Source organism: Nerophis ophidion, linkage group LG13, assembly GCF_033978795.1.
Source record: "Nerophis ophidion isolate RoL-2023_Sa linkage group LG13, RoL_Noph_v1.0, whole genome shotgun sequence".
Lineage (NCBI taxonomy): Eukaryota > Metazoa > Chordata > Actinopteri > Syngnathiformes > Syngnathidae > Nerophis > Nerophis ophidion.
In genome coordinates this window covers 41,673,877-41,690,987 of record NC_084623.1, presented here as the reverse complement: position 1 = coordinate 41,690,987, position 17,111 = coordinate 41,673,877, and the positions used below count along the sequence as shown (strand labels likewise).

The 17,111-nt window shown below is 38.8% G+C and overlaps 1 protein-coding gene across 3 annotated transcripts in view; it reads left to right on the top strand.

Moving 5' to 3' along the window:
• The window catches only part of lsamp (limbic system associated membrane protein), a 946,135-nt gene that overhangs the window by 913,505 nt on the left and 15,519 nt on the right, over positions 1 to 17,111 (top strand). For all 3 annotated transcript variants that reach the window (XM_061918977.1, XM_061918976.1, XM_061918975.1), the window contains one exon: positions 17,006 to 17,111. This exon is cut by the window's right edge and continues 43 nt beyond it. In XM_061918977.1, the coding sequence (XP_061774961.1) occupies positions 17,006 to 17,111 (106 nt within the window). The remainder of the gene's footprint in view (positions 1 to 17,005) is intronic.

The window sequence follows — 17,111 nt, the reverse complement described above, 5'->3', positions numbered from 1 at the left end:
GTAAATTTCAACAAACATCAAACAATTATATTTAAATACAAAGTTTCAAAGGCTGATTTTCATGTATCAAGTAACAAACGTGCCTGCATCATTCAATTTGCTGCATCATGAGCTTAACTTAATGACTTGGTGTTGCCAAAAATAAACCGGAAGGTTTATAATAAATAAGTGAGTTGTTTTCATACATACCATAGTTCTCTGTTTGAGTAATTTCACTTAATACATCCTTTTCTAACATTCCACACTACAAAATGATAGAAGTGTGTATGATTCGGCTGTTATCGTATTGAATTGATACCAATATTGGCTAATACTCAAGGCTCCAATATCGGAAGCGAAAAAGTCTTATGAAATACTGTCACATTAACTAATTAACAGCTGTAAAAAAAAAAAATCTTACTAGACTGCAAATTATTTGCAGTCTAATATTTTTTATTTTATTTCTAGAAATCTCCCTAGTTTTAAGAGATATTTACCGTATTTTCCGCACTATAAGGCGCACCTAAAAACCTCAAATTTTCTCAAAAGCTGACAGTGCGCCTTATAATCCGGGGTGCCTTATATATGGACCAATATTGAGCCCCAATAAGCGGTAGAAATGGATGGATGGATAGATGGAGGTCTCGCAACTAGGGTAAGCAGCCGCCAACTTCATTTTCCCCCGTAGAAGAAGAAGTTCAAGGTTCAAGGTTCAAGTTTTATTAGTCACATGCAGACTACACCACAGTGAAATGCTTTTTTCCATGCTCTTCAGATATTGCGTACAGTGGATTCCAAACACTAGTTGCAGAATCCAATACACTAAATACAAAGAAATACAACAATTGAATAGCTCTAATGTATATTAATTACAAGACAGTTAAGTTGCACAATAAGTCACAGACGTTATGGTAGAAGTATCAGTACAAGTAGAAGTACAGTAGTCAAATACAGTACCAGTGCAATATCAAATAGTGTAACAGTATATGCAGTATAGTGCGCTTCTTCTTCTTCTACAGCCGCCGACCTTATTTTCCCCCGTAGAAGAAGAAGCATGCGATGCATTGTGGGATATATGACTACGGGAGGCTCGCCGTTTCTAACACAGAGTTTAAACTCAAGGCGATCAGTCACACAGTAGAACACGGGAATAGAGCAGCAGCGAGAGAATTTAACATTAACAGCAGCGACACTGACTCTTTAAATGACAACTTCGAAGAGACGGAGCCGGGCATGTTGGATGCCATATTCGCCCAACTGTTTGATTCGCACACTGAAGAAGAAGAATTTGAGGGATTTGTGGATGAGGAATAACTTAATTAAGTGAGCTTTACATGTTTATTTTGTGTGTTGTGTTGTGTGACATTATCGTCTGGGCAACGTTGAGTTATTGATATACCGTATTTCCTTGAATTGCCGCCGGGGCGCTAATTGATTTAAAACCTCTTCTCACTCCTGCGCTTACCAAAGGCATGCGGTAAAAGTAAGCATGCACTAATTATTTTAAAACCTCTTCTCACTGCGGCTCTTACCAAAGGTATGCAGTAAAAATTTGAGTGTGATGTAAGCTTGGACCTTAAATCCTACTGAATAGCTCTTAATCTTCTTCCCTTTATGCGATTTTAAATTGCCGGTATTGAAATCAGCCTCCTCCATTTTGAAAATGACGACAGGGGAAGTGTCACTCGTGACGTCACGAGTTTGACCAGGCGGTAATAATAAGCATGCGCTAATTATTTTGGGAAGCGAGTTTGACCCGGCAGTAATTCAAAGCAAGCGCATACTATATGCGCTGCGGCAATTCAAGGAAATACGGTATTATTGCTTTGCACTATTTCCAGTGTTACTATATTGTGATTGCACTAACGTTTGATTTACCGTAACAGTATCAGACGTTTTTTTACGTGTTTATTGAACCGGGGAAAATAGTAAAACAGCTGTTTATTCATTTTGGGAGTGAACGGAGTTGTCATAACGCTGGTTTGAAATCTATTAATAAAGTTTGACTGACCTATCTGACTGTTTTGTTGACATTCCCTTTAGCGCAGCTCCATCTAAAGGATGCATAACGTAACCCCAGCCTCTACTGTAGCATCTGTTCTATGCGCCTTATTATGTGGTGCGCCTTATATATGAACACAGTTTTAAACTAGGCCATTCATTGTAGGTGTGTCTTATAGTGCGGAAAATACGGTACTTATGTTTAGACATTGATTATACATCATAAGCTTAATAAAGCAAAGTTTTTGTATGTTTTATTTTTTAAATGTTAAGAATGAGAAAATACCTATTCAAATAAGATATTTTGGTTTTGCCCACATATAAAATCTTGTTTAAAGATTCTGCCATGCTTAATTAAGGTAATTGCCAGTTGAATAATGCTTGTTTTCAGAATAAAATACTTATTTCCATCTTAAAAGTTCTGCTAATTTCGAGATACACAAATTTTAATTTAGGATGTCTTATCAAGTAATTATCTGCATTGACAGAAAATGTCACTAGTTTTTAGTATTTTATTCCAAAAATCTAATCTTTTTATCTTATATTTAGTCAGCTTTTTTTTTTTGCAATGTATTTAAGTTTTAGCCAAACATTTCCCCAAATATATGTTTTTTCAGTTTATCAATTTTTCTATTTTGTTCACTACTTAAACTGATCCCAATTGGATACATCATTTTGAAAACATTAACTTGATTATAACTCAGCTTCAATGCTAACCACATTGGATATGTGAATATCCAATGTGAACTTACCTTGAATTGACAACAACATTCCACTAATGTCAAGCCTTGTTGTATTGCAATTTGGCTTGTATAATTATTGTGATGTGATAGTGGTGGAATTAAGAAAAGATTCAGTTGAAAAACCATTGCATCTAATAGAGAATGTCTCATTTACAACCCTGGTGGTCAAATCTATCAACATTAGGGTGGTCCCAAAAAGGAGGGATTTTTCTAGTTGACTGTGTGTCGGTTTTAAAAGTGCTCCCCCTCTGGCCAACATATGTAAAATCAAGTGTGTGCAAGAAATTGAAATGAGGTGAAGTGAATTATATTTATATAGCGCTTTTCTCTAGTGACTCAAAGCGCTTTACATAGTGAAACCCAATATCTAAGTTACATATTTAAAGCAGTGTGGGTGGCATTGGGAGCAGGTGGGTAAAGTGTTTTGCCCAAGGACACAATGGCAGTGACTAGGATGGCAGAAGCGGGGATCGAACCTGCAACCCTCAAGTTGCTGGCACGGCCACTCTACCAACCGAGCTATACCGCCCCCCCTTTGGCCAAAATTGATTAAAAATAAATAAATAAATATTTATATAGAGGCATACCGTAATAATTTGAAATAATGAAGATTAAAAAACAATTACAAACAAACAAACAAAATAACTAAAAGCTTACCTTTTTTATATTTGCATAGTATGTATATATTATTAATGTTGTAAATACAAATCTTTATATACCGTATTTCCTTGAATTACCGCCGGGTATATAGTATGCGCCTGCCTAGAATTACTGCCGGATCAAACTCGTTTCGCAAAATAATTAGCGCATGATTGGCATTATTGCCGGCTCAGGATTAACGCCGGGTCAAACTCGTTTCGCAAAATATTATTTTTATTAGCGCATGTCTAGAATTTCCGCCGGGTCAAACTCGTTTTGCCAAATAATTAGCATATGCCTAGAATTTCCGCCGGGTCAAACTCGTCACGTCACGAGTGACGCTTCCCCTGTCATCATTTTCAAAATGGAGGAGGCTGATTTCAATATTTTGAAATCGCATAAAGGAAAAAAGATTAAGAGCTATTCAGTAGGATATAAGGTCCAAGCTATTAAATATGCTAAAAAGAACAGTAAGGAGCTATGTTTTATTAATATACCGTAGCTGCGTGTGTCAAATATGAGTCATTAAATCCTGGTGGTAGAGGGCGCTAGTGATCCTTCTTGCGACAACTCGGTTGCAGAAGAAGCGACAACAAGCAACAAGAGTGAGCAGCGATAGTTTATTTTTTCCTCTCGCTTGCACTTTTAACATGGAGGATTACATATCTAAAATAAAAAAGTTTTCTAAACCGAAATTTCAATCGAAGCAGGAGGTAATAAAGGGAGATCTCCATCGAGACAGAGAGACTTTTAAAACTGAAGAAAGATAAAGAAGATTTCTATAAACAAGTTATTGATGCTTTTGATCAGAAGGAGCTGCGCATGGACTTCATTTATAAGTAAAGGTAAGACCATAATAACGTTTTTTTTTTATTATTAAATGTGCTTTTCATGATGGTATCCTTACATCACACTCAAAATTATAAGCGCAGGCCTAAATTTGCCGCATGCCTTTGGTAAGCGCCTGAGTGAGAAAGGGTTTTAAGATAATTAGCGCATGCTTGCCTTTACCGCATGCCTTTGGTAAACGCCGGAGTGAGAAGACGTTTTAAATTAATTGGCACCCCGGCGGCAATTCAAGGAAATCTACAAAGGGTGGTCTTTTTTGGAGGTCTCAAGAAGGTCAAAAATACAAGAATGTGTGTGTGTGTGTGTGTGTGTGTGTGTGTGTGTGTGTGTGTGTGTGTGTGTGTGTGTGTGTGTGTGTGTGTGTGTGTGTGTGTGTGTGTGTGTATGTGCATGTGTGTGTGCATAGAACCTGGATGTTCATTTTCACTTTTTTCCCATAGTACTCTGCTCTACAACTTTGCAAAAGAGAGTACAAAAAAAACCTGTAGGAGCTGTCAAAAATGTTCTCACAGATAAGGTCTCCAAAACAACAGGACTATCACACAAGTAGAGAAAAAGATGTATGGCCATTGAAATATTCTGCATTATCTGTCGTAGTCCACCTTCAAATAGCTGCGTTGTTATTTCCCCTGGAGGATTTTAGCCATGTTCACGGTCCTCTCTCGCTCTGCACCAACTGTGAGTGATAATGCAGTTTCTCCTTGGATGTTAATGATAATGCGCTGTGATAATACCATTTATCATTGCCTGGTTAGGCGATTTTATAGTTTAGCGCAGCAGCATTAAAGCTGAGGCACGACTAGCCTGTTGTGTCGTACAATATTAATTCCACTTTTATGATTATACTCATTTCTTATTTTCCTTTTTAAGAGTGGTGGAAATCCGGTCATTATCAGTTAAAGGAGGCAATACAGCAATATCTCGGTTTTCTCTGCAATTTTCCCCATAAGAAATCACGAAAATCCAATTAATCTGTTCCAGACACCCAAAAATATCAACAAAGCACACATTTTATGGGGAATAATTATAGTTTTACATTCAGAAAAACAATGGAAAAAGAACGAAAGACGGATATGAAACAGTAACTTTTACCGATATTGAAGACTCTTGATGGCGAAGACGTCGATAAGCAGAGCAGGAGGGATTGTATTTTCCTACAAGTTCTTTCTTCAATTCAATGAAAATGGGAGCCATTACCTCCCTGCTTGGCACTCAGCATCAAGAGTTGGAATTGGAGGGTAAATCACCAAAAATTATTCCTGGGCGTGGCCACCGCTGCTGCTCACTGCTCCCCTCACCTCCCAGGGGGTGAGGGTGATGGGTCTAATGCAGAGGATAATCTCACCCTGGTGAGATTAATCATTGGTACATTAATAGTGTTTCAATCCATAAAAAAAAGGAGATGAATAAAATAATACAAGCTTTTAAAATAATCTATTATTAAAAACTACCATTAGTATAGAAACTAATTTTCTTTTCACACACACACACACACACACGCATATATATACATATAGAATAGAATAGAATGGACTTTATTGTCATTATATCTGCATATAACGAGATTAAGGACTCCAACTTAAGGTGCGGTAGTGGGAACAAATATGGGGTGAAATAAATAACACAAGACGTATGTAGTAAAGGAAAAAAACTGACAATTGAAATAAACAGACAACTATCCAATAAAAATAATAAGCAATCCTGTACAATATACAAAACACTATAGAAATACAAATTACTGTACAATATATATATATATATATATATATATATATATATATATATATGTATTTTTTTTATTTGCATTTATTTATTTATTTTTTTTTGTTTGTTTGTTTTTTTTGTTTTTTTTAAAGCCTATTTTTGCAGGAGCGATAAAAATACAACTTTGAAAATATATTTTTTAAACCAAAAATCAAAGGCGGAATTGCAAATCTGTGGGAATCTAGTGTACTTGTGCAGTCTTCGGTCGATGAAGGATTAAGACACGTACATTACAAAATGTCTTTCTAAGGACTAAAATGCTCTTTGTGCGGAGAATCCCTTCATCTATTTTCATATATTCCAAGTGTCAAAAGAACAGACATGTTAGTAGTTTAATCAGGTGATCCACGGGCTGCCGTGCAACTGCGAAGCTTTTCATCATTTTCGCTTGACAAGTCCCAACAATACGCCGCACTTGATTTCATTTTGTCGCCGGCTTTGAATCATCCCCACGTGTCACCTTCTGTGGGAGGCGGAGATAGTCAGCATTCGATGCACCTACATGAATGAAATGTGTCACAATAATGATTCAACGTTTTCCATCCCATCCTAAAGCTTGCGACCTCGACTTTTTTTCCTTCCATTTAAAAGAACAGAGGGGTCAACTCACTGAGGTCTATGGTTGTGTACGACAAGGAGCCTCTGTCCTACATATAGATCTCTTCCGCCCTCTAGTGGCGAAGATGTAAAATACATCATCAAAATCCATCCATTTTCATCAAAGCAGATTGTACTCATTAGGGTTACTGGTGAGTAACTGGTCACCAGTTCATCGCATAAATCTATATGTACTGACAATGTAGAGTTTCCAATTAAAAAACATTCCTGCACGAAGAAAACATTATTTTGCTTCTTTTTCTGTTGTTATGCACCAAAAAATTGTATAATTTTGTATAGGGGTGTCCCAGTCTGAAATTAATATTGGTCCTTCAGCACGTTTACTAACAAAGGTAAACTTGGTAGGCTTTATGCTTGGAGGACCACATTAAATGACTTGGAGGACCACATAAAATTTTGTGGCGGGCCAGATTAGGCCCGAGTTTGACACCTGTGCTCTAAGTCAGTGGTTCTCGACCTTTTTTCAGTGATGTACCCCCTGTGAACATTTTTTCAATTCAAGTACCTCCTAATCAGAGCAAAGCATTTTTGGTTGAAAAATACAGATAAAGAAGTAAAATATAGCACTATTTCTTCAGTTTCTGATTTATAAAATTGTATAACAGTGCAAAATTTTGCTCATTTGTAGTGGTCTTTTTTTAACTATTTGGAAAAGAAGAGATAAAAATAACTAAAAACTTGTTGAAAAATAAACAAGTGATTCAATTATAAATAAAGATTTCTACACATAGAACTAATCATCAACTTAAAGTGCCCTCTTTGGGGATTGTAATAGAGATCCATCTGGATTCATCAACTTAATTCTAAACATCAATCCATCCATTTCCTACCGCTTATTCCCTTTGGGGCTGTGGGGGGCGCTGGTGCCTATCTCAGCTACAACATTTCTTCACAAAAAAAGAGATCTTTAACATCAATATTTATGGAACATATCCACAAAAAAATCTAGCTGTCAACACTGAATATTGCATTTTTGCATTACTTTTCACAGTTTATGAACTTACATTCATATTTTGTTGTAGTATTATTCAGTAACTATATTTATAAAGGATTTTAGAATTTTTGCTATTTTTAGAGTATTTTAAAAAAAATCTTATGTACCCCTTGGCATACCTTCAAGTATCCCCAGGGGTACGCGTACCCCCATTTGAGAACCACTGCTCTAAGTGATCACGGTGCGGTAAAAAGTAGTTCCTTAGTGTTAGCGCTTATAAATAAAATTCCTCTAATCAGGGGTGTAACGGTACACAAAAATTTCGGTTCGGTACGTACCTCGGTTCAGAGGTCACGGTTCGGTTCATTTTTGGTACAGTAAGAAAACAACAAAATGTAAATTTTTTTGGTTATTTATTTACCAAATTTGTAAACAATGGCATAACATCCATATACACACAGAGTCCATTGCCAGGGTTAATACATATATAACATATAAAATAAAAACTAAATAGGTTAAGGCTCAGAATGGTTTCTAACAAAACTTTTCTACATATAAAGTGCTTTTTTTGATTGATTGATTGAGACTTTTATTAGTAGATTGCACAGTACAGTACATATTCCGTAGAATTGACCACTAAATGCTAACACCCCAATATGTTTTTCAACTTGTTTAAGTCGGGGTCCACGTTCATCAACACTGCCCGCCGTTTTTTGTAGACATGTTCCATAAATATTGATGTTAAAGATTTATATTTTTGTGAAGAAATGTTTAGAATTAAGTTCATGAATCCAGATGGATCTCTATTACAATCCCCAAAGAGGGCACTTTAAGTTGATCATTACTTATATTTGTAGAAATCTTTATTTATAATTGAATCACTTGTTTATTTTTCAACAAGTTTTTAGTTATTTGTGTATCTTTCTTTCCAAATAGTTCAAGAAAGACCACTACAAATGATCAATATTTTGCACTGTTATACAATTTAATAAATCAGAAACTGATGACATAGTGCTGTATTTTAGTTCTTTATCTTTTTTTCAGCTAAAAATGCTTTGCTGTGATTAGGGGGTACTTGATTTAAAAAAATGTTCACAGGGGGTACATCACTGAAAAAAGGTTGAGAACCCCTGTGTTATGAGAGTAGCATGTGTGTGTGTGTGTGTGTGTGTGTGTGTGTGTGTGTGTGTGTGTGTGTGTGTGTGTGTGTGTGTGTGTGTGTGTGTGTGTGTGTGTGTAGCCCTTTATTATGTGACGCATGTGACGTCAGTCAGTGTGTGAGCGAGCGAGGTGAGGGACCTTAGCGCGAGTGCGGCTGGTGTTTTGTGGGATTGGCCGTGTGCAAGACCTCAATAAAGCCATGATTTGCAACTAATTGCTGGACTCTTCATTTACCCTGAAGTCCGGAGCTGTGTAGACCCTCTGCCGGGTAGAGTGAAGGGTTGTGCGCGCAAGGGAGACACTATGGGAGCCGGAAGCAGGAAAGGTGCAACACATGTTTGACGTGTTTTCAGAAGCAGCTGCTGAACAATCTTAGCAAACCTCCGTCCTCCATTGTTGTAGCCAAGGTGTTCCCAAACGGGAGATCTTAACGAGGCAGGAGGGTCTTCCAGCTCTGGCTTTAACATGTTGTCCTAGCCTGCTAGCTGCTAGCATGTACTTGTTCGGTACACTTCCGAACCGAACCGAAACCCCCGTACCGAAACGGTTCGATACAAATACACGTACCGTTACACCCCTAGTAGTCCTAAAACTTCCGGTTTTTGGAAGTTTTAGGACTCTATGAGCGCAATAGATTACTCCTAATACCCATATTGTTAGCCACCTCTTACTTGCTGCATATTACAAATTAAAATGCATAAAAAAGAAAGACATATGTGTTCTTTACGTCCCACCCCAAAAAAGTGCAGTTCCCCTTTAAGTGAGCTTTAAAAATTGCCCAATGAGTGTAAAGGCAGCTGCCCTTATAAATCAAAGTCAACTTAACTCCCCTGCTACTGTATTACATTTTTTCACTCTAATCAACAGTGAAGATAGCGTTCAGCTCCCAGTAGCGTCGTGTATTATCATGCTCTTTCAGTATGTGTGCTGGGACACATTTTTCATCATGCACTTTCTTGTCAGGAAGATAAGGCTGGCGGGGAGATTTTTTTAAGATCCAAAAGGAGAAACTGGAGGAACATATGCACTCTCAATTATCCCACACTGCTCCCACGTGGATGTACCCCACTTCCATGTTAGTGCTTAGTTATTAAGTACGAGGCAGCGTAAACTTTGGCTCAAATTGCATTTAGCACAGTAGCCACACTTATCTTCTTACAATAAAAGGCTTGATGAGCGCAGGGACAAATAGGATCAATTCGCATGGATGTGTTGTTTTATCCCATCAGTATACCCTGAACAGTCCGGCTCGTTGGCTCTAAATTGGGTTTCAAAGTTGACATAATTGAGTGTCGGAAGCTTGGAGTCAAGATGTGAGTAGCATACTAAGTCTTCATAGACTGACAATGCTGCAGTGTGTTTGATTTTGCACTGGGCTTTGAAACAAGAATTAGTTTGTGGCCCCAATGTTCTCTTTTATATCATTAATTTATTATTACAGTATTATCAGAGTCCTGAAGGGCCCCCAACCCACCCTAAACCCATTGCACCGCCCCACATACCCACACTCTTGATTATTTGCAATAAAAAACAGTTGTTGACTTACAAACCCCGTTTCCATATGAGTTGGGAAATTGTGTTAGATGTAAATATAAACGGAATACAATGATTTGAAAATCATTTTCAACCCATATTCAGTTGAATATGCTACAAAGACAACATATTTGATGTTCGAACTCATAAACATTTTTTTTTTTTTGCAAATAATCATTAACTTTAGAATTTAATGCTAGCAACACGTGACAAAGAAGTTGGGAAAGGTGGCAATAAATACTGATAAAGTTGAGGAATGCTCATCAAGCACTTATTTGGAACATCCCACAGGTGTGCAGGCTAATTGGGAACAGGTGGGTGCCATGATTGGGTATAAAAACAGCTTCCCAAAAAATGCTCAGTCTTTCACAAGAAAGGCTGGGGCGAGGTACACCCCTTTGTCCACAACTGCGTGAGCAAATAGTCAAACAGTTTAAGAACAACGTTTCTCAAAGTGCAATTGCAAGAAATTTAGGGATTTCAACATCCACGGTCTATAATATCATCAGAAGGTTCAGAAAATTTGGATAAATCACTCCACGTAAGCGGCACGGCCAGAAATCAACATTGAATGACCGTGAACTTCGATCTCTCAGACGGCACTGTATCAAAAACCGACATCAATCTCTAAAGGATATCACCACATGGGCTCAGGAACACTTCAGAAAACCTCTGTCACTAAATACAGTTTGTTGCTACATCTGTAAGTACAAATTAAAGCTTTTTCAACAACATCCAGAATTGCCGCCGCCTTCTCTTGGCCCAAGTTCATCTAAGATGGACTGATGTAAAGTGGAAAAGTGTTCTGTGGGCTGACAAGTCCACATTTCAAATTTTTGGGCGAAATATTCGACATTGTGTCGAATATTTGACCAAAGGGGAAGCGAACCATCCAGACTGTTATCGACGCAAAGTTCAAAAGCCAGCATCTGTGATGGTATGGGGGTGCTTTTGTGCCCAAGGCATGGGTGACTTACACATCTGTGAAGGCACCATTAATGCTGAAAGGTACATACAGGTTGTGGAACAACATGACGCCCCTGCTTATTTCAGCAAGACAATGCCAAGCCACATTCAGCACGTGTTACAACAGAGTGGCTTCGTAAAAAAAGAGTGCGGGTACTTTCCTGGCCCGCCTGCGATACAGACCTGTCTCCCATCGAAAATGTGTAGCGCATTATAAAGCGTAAAATACGACAGCGGATACCCCGGACTGTTGAACGACTGAAGCTCTACATAAAAAAAGAATGGGAAAGAATTCCACTTTCAAAGCTTCCACAATTAGTTTCCTGAGTTCCCAAACGTTTATTGAGTGTTGTTAAAAGAAAAGGTGATGTAACACAGTGGTGAACATGCCCTTTCCCAACTACTTTCGCACATGTTGCAGCCATGAAATTCTAAATTAGTTATTTGCAAAAAACAATTAAAGTTTATGAGTTTGAACATCAAATATCTTGTCTTTGTAGTGCATTCAATTGAATATGGGTTGAAAACGATTTGCAAATCATTGTATTCGGTTTATATTTACAATTTCCGAACTCATATGGAAACAGGGTTTGTAGTTTAGTTAACAAGGTTTCTGCATGCAGGTTGTAATTTAGCCAACATTTTGTAAGGAAAAAACTTTAATACGGTTTAATATATGTGAACACTCTAGGAATGTAATGGTAAACGCTAGTAATAATAACCGCAGTAAAACTCAACGGTTAGTATTACCAATCAATTAATCAAAGTTAATTTAATTGAGCCCTAATTCACAAGTATTTTAAAGGGCTGCACAAGCCACAACAACATCCAGATACCACATCAGGGCAAGAAAAAACTCAACCCAATGGGATACAATGAGAGACCTTTACCATTTTATATTAAAATGATTAAAAAAACGGGATTGATAACTGCACTTTGATAAACTCAGGGACTGGCTAAATGGTAACATGAAAACGAGAGCCATTAACGTCGTTCCCCATTAGGAAACGACATAACCATATCTAAACTTATATAAAAACCAGGGCTGTCAAGTGATAAGTGTTTTAAATCAGATTAACCACACTCTGATTCTGTGATTAATCATGATTAAGCGCAACATTTATACCGGTACTTTTCAAAGGCCGTATAGTACCAAATAGGATTCATTAGTATCATGGTACTATACTAATACCGGTACCCCGTACAACCCTAGGTCTGTTTTAATTCTTCGAGGCGGGACAAAAATACAAAAACTTAGATGCTAATAAAGTGTTTTATTTATTTTAAAATGCACTTTTAATTTTCCTGAAGGAACTCTCCTGAAGGAATCAATAAAGTACTATCTCTCTATCAAGGCGTGGAGCCACAACAAGAAAGTCCTTAAGCGTGGTAAAAACAAGACTATACGTAAACGTCTCGTAGAATGAGCAGGTGTGGAGAATTGGTGTCAATGGAAGCCAAAAGTAAACGAAAGGGAGGAGGGTAGAGCACGGAAACAGATTAAAACATGGGAAAAAAGCTTCTAAATATAAATGAAGCCATGACCCGGGCAACGGACCATGACAATTATTTGCGAGAGCAACCAAGGTCGCGAAACAGAGCAACTCTTTGGGCTTACATGCACACACGTCCACAGAAAATCCGTGGCGGGCCGTGCGTTTCCCACCTCGGCCTTCAGCGATCTTTGACTTCAATGATTACCTCTCAAAAATACCATAATTGATGTCACCACATGACCATTGCTGGTGAAATACTATACAGGAACACAGTTACGCACTACTGGGCATTGAATCACATCAACAGTATACAAAACGGGTTATTTTCTGGCGCATTTAAAAATAAATCATAACGCATCAGCAATTAAAACATACACCGTAAATTTTTCTGCTTGGCTTATGGAACTTCCGGTCAATAAAGTTTGGTTCAAAGTGCACACTTATGCCCTGACCACATGATGGCGACAAATACACATGTAACATTGCTAATAAATGACAAGCATGACTAAATTGGCCCTAGTGTGTGAATGTGAGTGTGAATGTTGTCTGTCTATCTGTGTTGGCCCTGCGATGAGGTGGCGACTTGTCCAGGGTGTACGCCGCCTTCTGGCCGATTGTAGCTGAGATAGGCGCCAGCGCCCCCCGCGACCCTAAAAAGGAATAAGCGGTAGAAAATGGATGGATGGACACACTTTTGTTACGTCTTCGAGGACGCATGGCTGCGATTTTTGAGTTCCTTAGCGACGCAGGAAGCAAGCAGGAGCAGCGTGGAGGTAGGATGAAGTTATTTTAATGTATTTCAAGCAATATCAAAAAATACAAACTGAGGACGCTAACCAGCGTGGACCTAAGCAAAACCAAAATGTCACCAAAGGTGAAAAAACGAGGAAGGCTAGACTGTACAAAGGATACTAGATGCGAGGAGAGCAAAACAGGAGAAACGTAACTGTTGTCTGTAGCAAACATTGACCCAGCAACTGTTGCCGGGTGACAGCACACTATAAAGGGAGGTGATGAACCAAAACACCTGGTGGGAACACTAATTGCAAAACTAAGACAGGTGAGGAGAATTAGTGCCCATAGAAACCAACAGTAAACAGGGAAAGAGGGTGCACCCGGGAAACAGACGAAGACAGAAAAACTACCAAACATAAATCATGCCCTGACTGGGGTAACGGGTCAGGACAACTTTAACAACAAGAGTTTACAACTTTTAGTTGTCACAAAACAGCTACTGTCAACAACTTGTGATCTGATTGGCTGTCTCTCAACTCTATGTGTTCCCTAATTCAGTGGTTCTCAAATGGGGGTACGCGTACCCCTGGGGGTACTTGAAGGTATGCCAAGGGGTACGTGAGATTTTTTTTTTAAATATTCTAAAAATAGCAACAATTCAAAAATCCTTTATACATATATTTATTGAAAAATATTTCAACAAAATATGAATATAAGTTCATAAACTGTGAAAAAAAAATACAACAATGCAATATTCAGTGTTGATAGCTAGATTTGTGTGGACATGTTCCATAAATATTGATGTTAAAGATTTATTTTTTTGTGAAGAAATGTTTGGAATTAAGTTCATGAATCCAGATGGATCTCTATTACAATCCCCAAAGAGGGCACTTTAAGTTGATGATTACTTCTATGTGTATAAATCTGTATTTATAATTGAATCACTTGTGTTTTTTCAACATCTTTTTTTCCCAAATAGTTCAAGAAAGACCACTACAAATGAGCAATATTTTGCACTGTTATACAATTTAATAAATCAGAAACTGATGACATAGTGATGTATTTTACATCTTTATCTCTTTTTTTCAACCAAAAATGCTTTGCTCTGATTAGGGGGTACTTAAATTAAAAAAATGTTCACAGGGGGTACATCACTGAAAAACGGTTGAAAACAACTGCCCTAATTCATCCGCTAAGGTCCCGTTGAATATCCAATCACCGGACGCGTAAATGTCACGTTTAACATGAGGCTGTCACGCCAAATTTCTTCCCCCCTACAGAACCCCCCCCCCCATTTACTTCCGGTGTCATGATTAATACAGACGTTTTGTTAACGCTATATTATAAAAAAATATAACGCTATATTATAAAAATACAGACGTTTTGTCAACGCTATATTATAAAAAATAAAAAATACATAAAAAAAACTATTTACAAACACAAGCTATGGGATGACGTAAGAGGAAACGTGACCCTGGAAGTAAATGCGTCATCCCATAGCTTGTGTTCGTAAACTGTTTTTTAATGTTTTTTGTTTTTTTTTATAATATAGCGATAATAAAACGTCTGTATTAATCATGACCCCGGAAGTAAATGGAGGGGGGGGGGGGTTGTAGGGGGGAAGAAATTTGGCGTGACAAGGCCATCTAGAAGGCCTTATTGATAACAACTCGTGATCTGATTGGCTATGGCAACTGTCTGTCAAATGTTGGTGTCCGTTCCACTTACAGTGCACGGACGCCCGCATTGTTGATTCTGAAGGCTCCAGGCAGATTTGGTACAGCACGGCAACATAAGCTGGCTGAATTCTGATTGGATACAAACTAAAACTAAAAACAACAATACTGGAACATGCCTAATATGACATGAAAAAAATTTGAATCGTTGTAGATATTTGGGGAAAGTAAATTAAAAAATAATTGTATCTTCAATCAATCATCCATCATCTTCCGCTTATCCGAGGTCGGGTCGCGGGGCAAGCAGCCTAAGCAGGGAAGCCCAGACTTTCCTCTCCCCAGCCACATCGTCTAGCTCTTCCCGGGGGATCCCGAGGCGTTCTCAGGCCAGCCGGGAGACATAGTCTTCCTAACGTGTCCTGGGTCTTCCCCGTGGCCTCCTACCGGTTGGACGTGCCCTAAACACCTCCCTAGGGAGGCGCTCGGGTGGCATCCTAACCAGATGCCCGAACCACTTCATCTGGCTCCTCTCGATGTGGAGGAGCAAAGGCTCTATTTTGAATTCCTCCCAGATGGCAGAGCTTCTCACCCTATCTCTAAGGGAGAGCCCCGCCACCCGGCGGAGGAAACTCATTTCGGCCGCTTGTACCCGTGATCTTATCCTTTCGGTCATGACCCAAAGCTCATGACCATAGGTGAGGATGGGAACGTAGATCGACCGGTAAATTTAAAGCTTTGCCTTCCGGCTCAGCTCCTTCTTCACCATAACGGATCGGTACAATCAATCAATCAATGTTTATTTATACAGCCCTAAATCACAAGTGTCTCAAAGGGCCGCAAAAGCAGCAGCGACATCCTCGGTACAGAGCCCACAAAAGGGCAAGGAAAAACTCACAATCCAGTGGAACGTCAATGTGGATGACTATGAGAAACCTTGGAGAGATGTGGGTGACCCCCCTTCTCTAGGGGAGACCGGATGCAATGGATGACGAGTGGGTCTAACATAATATTGTGAAAGTCCAATCCATAGTGGATCTAACATAATAGTGAAAGTCCAGTCCATAGTGGATCTAGCATACAGGGGGGAAAAAAAAGTCTGGTCATTTTCATCATAGGTACACTTCAACTGTGAGAGACAGAATGTGGAATTCACATTTGTAGGAATTTTTAAGAATGTATTTGTAAATCATGGTGTAAAATAGGTATTTGGTCAACCATTCAAAACTCTCACTGATGGTAGGAGCTTTTGGCTCAAAATCTCACGATACTTGGACCCATTCATTCTTTCCTTAACACGGGTCAATCGTCCTATCCCCTTAGCAGAAAAACAGCCCCAAAGCATGATGTTTCCCCCCCATGCTTCACAGTAGGTGTGGTGTTCTTGGGATGCAACTCAGTATTCTTCTTCCTCCAAACACGACGAGTTGAGTTTATACCAAAATGTTCTATTTTGCTTTCATCTGACCACATGACATTCTCCCAATCCTCTGCTGTATCATCCATGTATCCATTTTGGTGGATACATGCTCTCCAAATGACATTTGGAGAGCAGCTCCGTGGGCGCACATATAAATAGCACAAAGTAAAAGTAGAAATGTACGGTATAAAAACCCAGACAGGTAAACAGGGAAGAGGTAGTGGGAGTCTGAAGGATGAGTGCAATTAAACAGCTTCCATTAGTGCCCATGTGCATTGAGTATACTGACAGCTTTGGGAAAGAAAGTTGTCCCTGAGTCTGTTTTTGCCCGTATGGACCTGAAGCGCCTGCCAGAGGGCAACCGGTTAAAAAGATGGGAGCCAGGGTGTGTTGTGTCCTCTTGGCTTAATCCCTCTTGGCATAATCGCCCTATTTTTTTTTTTTTTAAATCACCTAAAATGCCTCATTATACTTTATCTGTTTTCATGTTGCAGACTGTCCAGTTCCCAGAACATCAATATTCAAGTTCTTGGCACTAGCACCATTCTCATGATTCCAAGTGTCACTGAAGAGGATTATGGGAAATATACCTGTGTGGCC